Source organism: Platichthys flesus, chromosome 20 (assembly GCF_949316205.1).
Source record: "Platichthys flesus chromosome 20, fPlaFle2.1, whole genome shotgun sequence".
Classification (NCBI taxonomy): Eukaryota; Metazoa; Chordata; class Actinopteri; order Pleuronectiformes; family Pleuronectidae; genus Platichthys; species Platichthys flesus.
Window position 1 is genome coordinate 14,084,064 of NC_084964.1, and position 11,508 is coordinate 14,095,571.

At 41.4% G+C, this 11,508-nt stretch overlaps 1 protein-coding gene across 2 annotated transcripts; it reads left to right on the plus strand.

Annotated features, from left to right (window-relative positions):
* The first annotated feature begins 253 nt into the window (after positions 1 to 253).
* Positions 254 to 7,154, plus strand: LOC133976040 (annexin A4-like). Of its 2 annotated transcripts, none has more exons than XM_062414120.1 (15): positions 254 to 356; positions 2,217 to 2,626; positions 2,754 to 2,791; positions 2,970 to 3,113; positions 3,240 to 3,327; positions 3,426 to 3,520; positions 3,614 to 3,727; positions 3,911 to 4,001; positions 4,269 to 4,348; positions 4,437 to 4,493; positions 4,596 to 4,689; positions 4,858 to 4,953; positions 5,403 to 5,461; positions 5,591 to 5,713; positions 5,804 to 7,154. In XM_062414120.1, the coding sequence occupies exons 2-15, from the start codon at positions 2,227 to 2,229 to the stop codon at positions 5,861 to 5,863; spliced, it is 1,539 nt and encodes a 512-aa protein (XP_062270104.1). In that variant the 5' UTR covers positions 254 to 356; positions 2,217 to 2,226; the 3' UTR covers positions 5,864 to 7,154. The 2 variants fall into 2 exon arrangements, with proteins under 2 accessions (XP_062270104.1, XP_062270103.1); XM_062414119.1 differs by lacking the exon at positions 254 to 356 and adding an exon at positions 403 to 730.
* Positions 7,155 to 11,508: the final 4,354 nt, after the last annotated feature.

Genomic DNA, 11,508 nt, shown 5'->3' on the forward strand with positions numbered 1-11,508 from the left:
TAGTTTAATTTAATTCGATTTAATTTTGTTTCATTTAATTTGAAAGTCTTCTTTTGTGAACATGTGTGTTTTAGGGAGCGTCCAGGGCTGGGGCATATGTGAAGGAAGTAAACAAACCCTACATGTGTCCTCTAGTTACCATGTAAACTGAAGTAATGACTTGCAGACTAAGTTTCCAGTGTCTGTGGCAACAGTGAGTCAACAACATCCCCCCCCCCCTCCCGAAACACACACACACACACTCTCTCTCTCTCTCCCATGGACAATAGCCGAGCAGCAGGGCGGAAACCAGCAGGAGGACCCACCCACCTCCAGCCCGCACCGTCTCTTCCTGGATCAACAACCGAGTCCGCAAAGTAAGTCGATTTAACCTGTTTCTCTCGTGTCTTCTGTCCAGAAACATTCACCCCACGCTGCGTTAAATGCGACCACGCAGCCGATCGGTGTGTTTTACAGCGAACAGGAAGTTAGCATCGTCCGATTGAACGGACTCGGCCGCCGTGAGGGTTTTTTAACGGTACTTCAGAGCCGGACTTCCTCCATTTTAGACATACTAATAGTTTCATCTCCATCTGTCAAACACACCCATCGTCTTTCGTGCTGCGTGTTGATGCTGCATGTCATATGCTAAACTTCGTCTTTAAGTATTAGTCAAAGTTAACGGAGGACAGGGGCAGTGACGCTCCGGGACATTTAACGAGGACTCGAGTCGAGGCGACACTTTAAACTCGTGAGTGTTACAAGTAACCTCGTTGTACTGTAGACCTGTTAAAAATTGAAGTTTTTGTTAAATAATCGCTTGTTAGCTTGTTGGCTATTTGAGCGTTTTCAGGCCTAGCGATGCTCTAGGATTCTTCGCTGATGCGTTCTCGTGCTGATTTCAGAATTGTAAAAGTCACAACCGGAGGTGTAAATAAACACACACTCGTAGTGTTGTCATAAAAGTGTAAAAAGAATGCTAGGTTACATTAGCCGGCTGTTTTGGTGTGTAGTCTGGGTTAGAAATCAACACATCTGAGGCTACCAATAATTACAAAGCCCATTGCGCAATTTAATCGGTATATTGTTATAAAATAGACAGTGAAGCCGTTTTTTTTGGCAGTGTCTTAAAGTTTAAACTAAATTTGACTTTTTTTACTGGCAGTTATTATCACATCTTCAGGTTGTAAATATACGGTCGTATGTAAATTATAGGATTTCCCGATAGCCCGTAAACCCCCCACCAGTTTTTAAAAGGGTCCAAAGGAGAAGCTGGAAAGTAGCAGGGGAGTGTCAACCACCAGGAAGTCACCTTTTACCCACTGGGTTTAGCGCTGATGACAATGGTGCATCTCTGAAATCAGCACACTGAAGTCCAGACTCAGTCAGTTAGAGTTTTTACAGCCGAACTGCCTCTGATTGACTGTAACTCTATGATAAAGTCTTCATATCAGGCATTAAGCTATCTGTGAAGTTTACCTCTGTTTTCATTGGGAGTGAAAACTGTGAGCATGGTTGATATTCAATATCGTTGAATTCCCCCAGTGCCTGGTTCTTTGTTTGCATGTAAACAAATTGAAGTTGGCTTGATAATCAGTAACCACTACTGACTGGCCTGGAGCTCTAGTGAGTATTATGCTTATCTTTGGAAGCATGCAGCCGTGTATTTCCCAAAACAACTCCTCACATAAATGGGTTCTCATCAGAAGGATCTTTACGAGATGTTTTTTGGGTGGTCTGATTGGTTCTAAGAAGAGGGAACGAACAGAATAACTCAGCTAAGTTCACTTTAAAAAAAAGAAAAAGCAGATTCATATATAGACATCATAAACACATGTTAAAGGCAGTTGTGAGTTTGTGACATCATAATGTAATTGAACAATTTAATATAGATTCTAGCCGAGAGAAGGAAATGTTAGGGTTTTGTTTTTGCTGCTGCTGAGTTGTTCATTTAATTAGGATGAAACCAAATGGGTACAGGGGAAGGGGCTGGGCACCTGTTTGCATTATTTTTAGAGCCCTGAAAACCTCAATGTGAGACAACGACAGTCATTATATTTTTGCTGTCTGAATAAATCTATATCAGCAGATTGCACTTGTTCAGCTAAAAGGAACCACAGGATCAGGAGCATTTTAAGCAGCAGGGAGTCCCATGGAATACATGCAGACCTGAATTTCCTCAGCAGAAAGTCAAGTATCATTATTAGTAATAAGCAATAACTTCATGTCACTTCCAGGTTGTGAAGAATGAGTTACCCAGGATATCCTCAACAGCCCGGTGGTTACCCACCACAGACAGGGGGCTATCCACCTCAACAAGGAGCATATCCACCCCAGGCAGGCGGCTACCCTCCTGCAGCAGGCGGCTACCCTCCTGCAGCAGGGGGATACCCTCCAGCAGGCGGAGGTTACCCTCCGGCAGCAGGAGGCTACCCCCCACAGGCAGGCGGATACCCACCCCAAGCTGGCGGATACCCACCCCAAGCTGGTGGTTACCCACCCGCAGCGGGAGGTTACCCTCAAGCAGCAGGGGGCTACCCTCCCCAGGCAGGCGGCTACCCTGCCGCAGCTGGAGGCTTCCCTCCTCAGGCCGGAGGATACCCACAGCAGCCTGGAGCAGGAGGCTATCCTTCCATGCCCCCAGCAGGTGAGGTTGCACACTGTTATTGGAATCCTGACGATCTCCAGGCAACTCCAGCAAAAACATACGTAAAGAACATTATGTCTAACAAAAGAATGGCATTGTGATTGTTCTGTCAATGTTTTCTTTGCAGGTGGAGGCTGGGGTGCGGCACCAGGCGGTTATGGCGCGGTACATAACTTCTTATGTCACTCCTTACGTCTGTGGAACATTATCTGGAATAGCATATGGACTGACTTAAGCTAAAGCTCTTGTTTGCTTAAATCACTTTATCTTCACTAAACCGTATTTGTTCTACATGAAGTTTGTCACCACATTCCTAGCCCTCACGGCTGTCCTTTGTTTGCAGCCAGGAGGAGCTCAGCAGGGATACCAAGGAGGCCCTGCCCCAGGCCAACAAATGCCAAACTACCCCGGGGCCCCAGCCACAAACCCCTCAATGCCTGGATATGGAAGTGGAGTTCCATCGAATCCTAAAGGCCCGGCCATTCCTGTAGGATGCATCTTCATTTTAGGATCTCTCTACTCTGATGTCTGATCTATGTTCCAATGCCACAAAACACATGCAGCTATTTTATCTTCTAATATTTGTTTTCTCTTGTTTATCTTTAATTTACAGAAAGGCTACAGGGGTTCTATAAAAGACTTTCCAGGCGCTGATCCACTGAGGGACGTTGAGGTTCTTCGCAAGGCCATGAAGGGTTTTGGTAAGCTCATCTAATGTATCCTCATTAAAAATGAATGAGCACTTTATGGGCCAATTCCCTTTTTTTACATTGATTGGAAAAACATGGGTCTTGAATAGGCACTGATGAAAGCGCCATTCTTGAACTTCTGGGAAGTCGCACCAGCAAGCAGCGAGTTCCAATGGTGGCCGCCTACAAAACGACTTATGGAAAAGTAGGTTTTTACTATTTATTTAGTTTAACTTTCTTTTGTATTTTCCTGCCCCCCCATGTGACCTTGCTCTCGTGTATATTTTTCCCCTCCCAGGATTTAATCCACGATCTGAAGTCTGAGCTCACTGGAAACTTTGAGAAACTGGTTGTTGCCATGATGATGAGTCCCTCGCACTTTGATGCGTATGAACTCAGAGAGGCTATAAAGGTTGGAGGCCTCAGTTATTTTCTCAGCAGATGCTTCATTTGTGGTTTTGTAGTTAGAGCCACAGTGTGTGACTCATTGTGCAATAGGAAAATAAGAAGAAAACAAAAATCCCTTTTGTACAATTGAAATGTCCTTTTACCTTTACTGTTTGTTTGTGAGCATGTTTTTGTATAATTTTTTCAGGGCGCAGGAACTGATGAAGCTTGTCTGATTGAGATTCTGTCATCACGCTCCAATGCAGAGATTCGTCAAATCACCGCTATCTACAAATCTGGTGAGTTCTGATGTTGAACTTTATACTTTTGATAAAAACGTTTGGCACAACAATGTTTGAATTTGATCTTTAAGTTTGAATGTTTCTAAATAATCTTGTAATTTGAGTTCTCACATTGAGGCTGGATTTTATTTTATTTATACATACAATATTATAAATTAAATTTACTTAGAGCCTTGGATAAGGGATTTTTTAAGGAGGTGCCAGCAAATGCAAATATTAGGCGAATTAGTGTATTTCACTGAAAAGGCCACACTGTCCTCCTAGAATTCGGGAAGACCCTGGAGGACGCCATCATCAGCGACACCTCTGGTCACTTCCGCAGGCTCCTGGTCTCTCTCAGTCAGGTAGCTGCTGCTTTTCAATGAAGAGACACAAAATATTCAAGTATTGATAACATGTTTAGTAAATACGCCTTTGTCTTACTCCATCTAGGGCAACCGTGACGAAAGGGAGACTGTTGACATCTCTCTGGCTAAACAGGATGCTCAGGTACTGGTTTGTAGGTGACTCAGGGCTGTAACATTCTTGTTAGTAATTGGCAAGCCTTATCATGTTCTGCTTTTTTAATGCATGTGTGTACGTGTGTTACAGAAACTTTATGCTGCCGGAGAGAACAAAGTGGGAACGGATGAGTCTCAGTTTAATGCCGTCCTGTGTGCTCGCAGCAAGCCTCACCTCAGAGCAGGTGTGTTATTGCAACATCTCTTTTCTTCCCCTCTTCAAGCTCTCAAATATAAACCTTGCTTCTGTGTTTTCCAGTGTCATAGCCGCTGCACACACGGACCTTTTCCATCATATGTTTGCAAATATTTAGGTTTGTAACCTTCTTGCATGTGTCTCCTGTCTTTGATAGTTTTCCAGGAGTACCAGCAGATGTCTGGGAGAGAGCTCGAGAAGAGTATCTGCAGGGAAATGTCTGGCAATGTGGAGGATGGCATGGTGGCTGTGGGTAAGGTTTGGGCTTTATGTATTTTTTTTCTTCAAACCTCAACCAAAGTGAAGAGCCATCCCAACAACATTTTAAGTCTCTAAGTATAAATTTAAGTCCTCTGTCAAGAGGACTTAAATTTTGTCCTTCCTTTCGTGGAAGGACAAAAATATCTTACAGGCTTTGACATACCTTTTTAAATCTTGACTAGTGATCGATCTAAAGAAAATGACTGACTGTGAGGAAGTGCAAGTGGCTGGCTGAATTGTTTGCAGCCTTACCTCCGACAGTCATATATCATAAAACATACAATTCAGTTACTTTTTAGAAGTCCCTAATTTCACCTTTAAACAATCAGCTGTTTGACTTGTTCTCTCCATCTTGTCTTTGTGAAGTGTTGGTCCGAACTTGCAGATACAGACCCGTTCATTTATTAGACTTCACATTCAATATCTGCCCCTGTTTTCTAGTGAAGTGCATCAAGGACACCTCTGCATACTTTGCAGAGAGGCTCCACAAGGCCATGCAGGTACTTAGTTTTTTCTCATTTCCTCATCTTTATCACAAACCAAGAAGGTTACCTGCTTTGATGTGATCTATTGGGACAGAGGAGAAGATTTCACTGCTGCAGTCAATGAATATTGTTATGCATTTGCAGGGTGCAGGGACCAAGGACACCACTCTCATTCGGATCATGGTGTCCCGCTCTGAGGTTGACATGCTGGACATCAGAAAGGACTATATGAAGGCCTATGGAAAATCCCTCTACACTCATATCTCAGTAAGTGCCGCCTGTCGTGTTACTTTGACAAACAGATTTCCTGATCTTTTTCAGCCATCTTTACGTGATGCATATTTCTTTGTTTCTCAGGGTGACACCTCTGGAGATTACAAGAAGCTTCTACTGAAGCTGTGCGGGGGTAACGACTAAAAAGAAAAGAAGCTAACCCTCCAATGGACAGTATATGTACGTCCACACTGAAACAATGTTATAGGACTCAATATCACCTCTGATGCATGCAGTTAATATTAGATTTCCTGAAACGATGGTAAATTAATATCAGTTTTGTATTCTCTTCGATTGACATAGATACCACTATATGATTGCCAAATAGTAAATATATATTAAAATGAAGAATTATATCGACATAGTAGATAGATTCATCTTTATTTGATGAGAGGTGGATGGGAACCAGAAAATGTCAAACTCAATCAACAAAAATGAAACTTATTATTCTACTAACAATGTTATATAGTAGTCCAACAGTCTGCTGCCCAACTCAGTTTGTGATCATTCAACGTTTTAAAAGAAAACATTTTATGATCACAAACTGGATGAAGAGAGTTTAATGAAGTAAGAAAAAAAGATGAAGACAAGCGGCAAATATATTTTTCACAGTATATCATTTCAGCATTATTGGGGCAAAATAGACTGCACTGCCAATCATTTCATGTGTGCAATGTTATAAAATAAAAAGCTATATCAGACTGTAAAACAGTTTTCTAAAAATGAATCTTATAAAGAATCCTCTGTTGCTTCTTTAACAAGTGACAGATAAATCCAGGTTATTGTTTAATGTAATAAATAAAGATCTGCAAAGTGCATGTTTATGCTAACTAACTCGAATTATACTTCTGCTTTAAAGTCTATGAAAGTTAGTTTTGTTGCTATATATTTTTATTTATATCAGCTCTAAAAAAACTCAAATGTAAAATGTAAAACTTTCCAATCATTGCTCAGCATTTACAGACGGAGTTGCCTTTCTCTGAACATTGAAAAGCCAAAGCATAAAGACATATCATTTTTGTGCCTTTTGTCAGGGCTGCCAAGTGCAGAGATATTTGATGTTTCACTGTGCAAACCACCGAATATCATACATGTGCTTTTGCAGAAATGCAAACTTTATATTGTTTGGTTTTTAATACTTTGCTTACACATTCTGTAATATTGTCCTGTACTGGTTTATTCTGCCAGTAGAGGGCTCCTGGCTCACATGAAGAGCCGTTGCTTATGTATGTGGTTTTGTTGTTTCCTGACTGGGAGTTTGGCATGGAGCTGAATATCTAATGCTCTAACTCTACTTTTAAATCATCCTTATAACATGATAATGATTGGAACTGAATGCCTTCTATTGTTCTAACATTTTGCCATTTGATAGTTCCAGCATTGCAAGCAGCCACTTGTCATTTCATTAAAAAAAAAAATGTTTGGCATATCTGGATTGTATTTGTGAACTGGGTCTGTGTGTTTTGCATGAAACGTGGCTGGTGGATTTTGTCTGAGCCGGCACACAAAGAGTAATTTGCATTTCAAAGATGGTCTCATTTTCAGCACCTCGGTCTGTATTAAAATTACCCCCCCCCCCCCCATCTCCATCCTAAGAGCATCAGGAGCTGTGTGTTGTGTTAAAAGGTGCAAGTAATGTGGCTTACGTAAGTCGTGTCTGTGTGCGTGTGCTGTATAATCGGGAGAGAGGGGGAGAGAATGCTCAGGTTGGCTCTGCAGCTCGAGTGATATGGCACAGAGAGCCCTTTTTTCGAGGCTATAAATAGTGTCCATATTGGAGACATGGTTGTCCTAAAGTCGTCTTTCTGTTGTGCTCGCCTCAAAGTGCCGCCTCAGAGGAACTGGGCTGGGGAGACAAATGGCTTCACTGAGCCTCGCCTCTTCTAACCCTTCCTTACTTCTCATACACACTCAAAGTGAAAGGCTCCCACCAGCTGGAAGACAAAGTGGGATGAATATTTGATGTCTGTATTTATGTATTTTCTCTCCAGTGGAGCCAGTTTGCCGCGATACCCCCTAAAATATATAGGTCAAAGCAAATCTTGGGGGGGGGGGGGGGGGGGCCTTTCCATTTTCCTCGCTTTTACTTTTAGAGACAAAACAGAATACTTCCCAGATTTCCAGACAAAGTGCTTTAATTATTAACACATGGACTTCAGGATGCTGCACTTACTTCTGGGACTCAATTACACTTTAAAACACGCACACAGGGTTACACTGCTTTACTGGACAGAGCAGATGGGAGTCGTGTCAGTTAAAAGTATCCATGCACGTCATCAGTCCCAGTCAGACAGTGGGGTCAGTGATGAGGTCGTGACCTTTGCGTTTCCCATCTCACCTCCAGAGCTTCCTTTCTTCTTTAGTGACAATTTAAACGATTCGAAATTTAATTTGGGGTAAAACTTGTCACGCAGAAATTATATCAAATAATGATTTCAGTTTAGAATTGAATAGCTCTACAAAGAAAGTATTTTTTTCCTCCAAAACTTCTCCAGAATAATTTGTGGCTCTTGATTGAATAAATCTGGCAATTTGGTGCAGATCTAAAAACACATTGTGAACGTAAATGTGGTTTCATAAGGGGACTGTTGGGCCTTGGCTCTGCCATTTTAGTTGTTTTTATATCTTTGAATGCTAAATAATTCATATCTGAAAGAAAACTCCCACAGACAAAGGGAAAAGAGGAAAATACCAAAATAAAGTGACAAATGGTTTAAACATTTAATCAAATTGTACGTTTGGGTCACAGGCTCATTAAACGTAATTTAGCAAATAAATCCATTTCAGTGAGTCCACTGAGACTAGTCACCGTTTTTACCTTAATTCACATCCCCATCACAATCATCTAATATTAATACTGTCTGATGGACAATCAGTACAAGTAAGTATTGACCTAATAGTTGATTTGCAGTGGATTTTCTGCAGCCGCCCAATAAGGAATGTGTGGTTGAGGGACATTTGGTTGCCAGGGACATAATCCTGCTTTAAACTTCATGAGTGCATATGAGCAAATTACAAACCCGAGGATTAGATCAACAACACATAATGAGATGTTGCAGCGGATATCACTATAGCCCCCCCGTCTGCACAGCTGCAACCTGCACAGTTTAAGGCTCATCCCCTGATAATGTGTAAAATAAGAGAATAAAACGTGTTCCACCTACTCCTTTCACTCATCTATATATGTCCATCTAAAGAGGCTTTGGAGAAGAGCGGCACGCTGCCAGAGGTCAGCAAACCACCACAGAACCAAGCCACAGTTTGAAGATTTAAGGGTGTCCCATTTCAATCTAGAATTTACATAGTTCCTACGCATCTCAGCTCGTTTTCTTGGTGAGCTCCAGATGGATTTTTCCCTGCAGGGAAAATAAATTAGTGGAGTTTGTTATATAACCACTTAGATTGTTAAAGCTGTTTTAAACTCAAGTGAAGAAATGTATAGGCACAGTGTGTACCATATTAAGCCCTAAAGCCAAGCTCTGCCTCGCTCCAGAGGAGAGTCACAGTCCTCATAAAGCCAATACACTGAAATCCCTTAATTATATAGAGCAGTGTCAGAAATGAAGGTAAATATTTGGTAGATTTCCCAATTGAGCATATTGTTAGGTCATGCATGGGAGGCTACAGACGGGAGTGTATGGATTTCCTTACAGATGATTTCATCCCTGCGTTTACATCATTTGTTCTTGAGGATTTCCGTGTTCTGAGACGACTGCCTCCTTCGAGATCTGATGGATTATGTGGAGCAGAAGAAAGCTCACAGAGCGGGGCAGATGTGTCAGGGGACAATCCAGATGAGTAACAGGCAACTCTATATGATCCGGAGGTACATATACAATCTGCCCTGAAAAGAGATCAAGTCAGACATGACAGCTGTTACAGTTTCTTCAAAATTAAATTACACACGATTCAAAAATGCATAACGCCTGTACAATATCAATAACTGGATACACAAAACAGGTCATGCTTTGGAAAGCAAAGCACAAATCAATAAACGCATGATATTCAATGCTGTAATATTTACATAACTGCATAATGTACAAGATTTTTGCCAGATTACCAGATTTCTTTTTACAAAAACTCTATTGTATTGTACCACTTGCTTGCTAAATACAATGCTCCTTAAACACACTGTATAACAACAACCAACAACCACAGATTGAGACATTTAGTTTCCCCACCACAACATAAGTAAGTCCCGGGAGAGCGATAGGAGATTTGGGGAGATTACAATGTCATTAAGCTTCTGTACAACAAAAAGACAGAAATGACAAAGAAGATTATTTTGTGATTTTAGGGCAGTATTTGACCAACATTTTGTATATGTCAGTGTGTGTGTGTGTGTGTGTGGGTGGGTGTGGGTGTGTTGTATTGGAAAAAACAGGATTACAGCTGCACATGGAGTTACAATTAAAAGTCACTCAATATAGCATATTCTTTTCCAGTTCATGCAGTTGAGTATATTATTCATAAACTATAATATATATTTATACACTATATGGTAAGTAGTGGGACACAACTCTCATTCATCGAATATAGCTGTTTCATTCTGTTTCATTCCATTGCCAGCGGTTGGATAAGGCCCCTTGGTTCCAGTGAAGGAACATTTCATGTTTTAGCTTACCGAGACATTTTGGTCAATTCCATGCTTCCAACTTTGTGGGGACCGTTTGGGGAAGGCCCTTTTCTGCTCCAGCACGACTCTGCTCCAGTGCACACAAAGCAAGGTCCATAAAGGCACGGCTTGGTGAGTTTGGTGTGGAAGAACTTGACTGGGCCGCACGGAGCCCTGACCTCAACCCCATCCAACACCTCTTGGATGAACTAGAATGGAGCTTTGCGAGCCAGGCCCTCTCGTCCAGCATCAGCGCCTGACCTCACAAATGCTCTTTTGGATGAAGTGGCAAAAACTCCACACAAACACACTCCAAAACCTTGTAGAAAGCCTTCCCAGAGGAGTGGGAGCTTTTATAGCTGCAAGGGGGGGGGGGGCACCAACTCAACTCAAAACAAATATGGAAAATGTTTTTGTGAACAGGGTCTGTTAAAGGGATAGTTCACTCAAAAATGTACAATTGAAGTAAATGGATCACGGGCTTGGATCAAAGTGGACGCCGTTTTCAGATTGAATTTAGATGTCAGCACTTATGGACACTTGGATGACACAACACAAGCAGTATGAAAGCATTTTAGTTTTGTTTTTTTACATTTGAAGAATCGGTCACCATTTACTTCAATTGTATTGGATTTGACTGCAAAACTGTTTACCCATGAAACTCCTAAAAGTGTTTTGGGGACTCTTACACTTCAGCCACGCCTCTACTGGCAAAGTGGTGAGTAGATAATGATTGAAGTTTTAATATTTGCGTGAACTGTCCCTTTAAAGGTTCAGTGTGTATAATTTTAGTGAGCTCTAGTTGTGAAGTTGCATGTTGCAGCTGAATACCCCTCATCTCACCCTCCTCTTCCAAACATGGGGAAGAACCTGTGGTAGCCTTAAGTTGTCATAAAAACTTAACAAATTATGTTAAGTTTGTCCAGTTTAGGCTCCTGTAAAAAACATGGCGGCCTCCGTAGAGTGGATCCCTCTCCTGATGTAAATTAAATATTTAAATATAAAGGCCCCGTTCTAGAATAAAAGAAAACAACCATTGGTGAAAACATATGAGGTTTATTTTGTATTCAATTTCAGTGAATAGATCCCTTTCGCACTGGACCTTTAACGAAGGAACACAACAATGGAAATGTTATATTATATTGTTACAACTACAATTCCAAAGTTTATATAA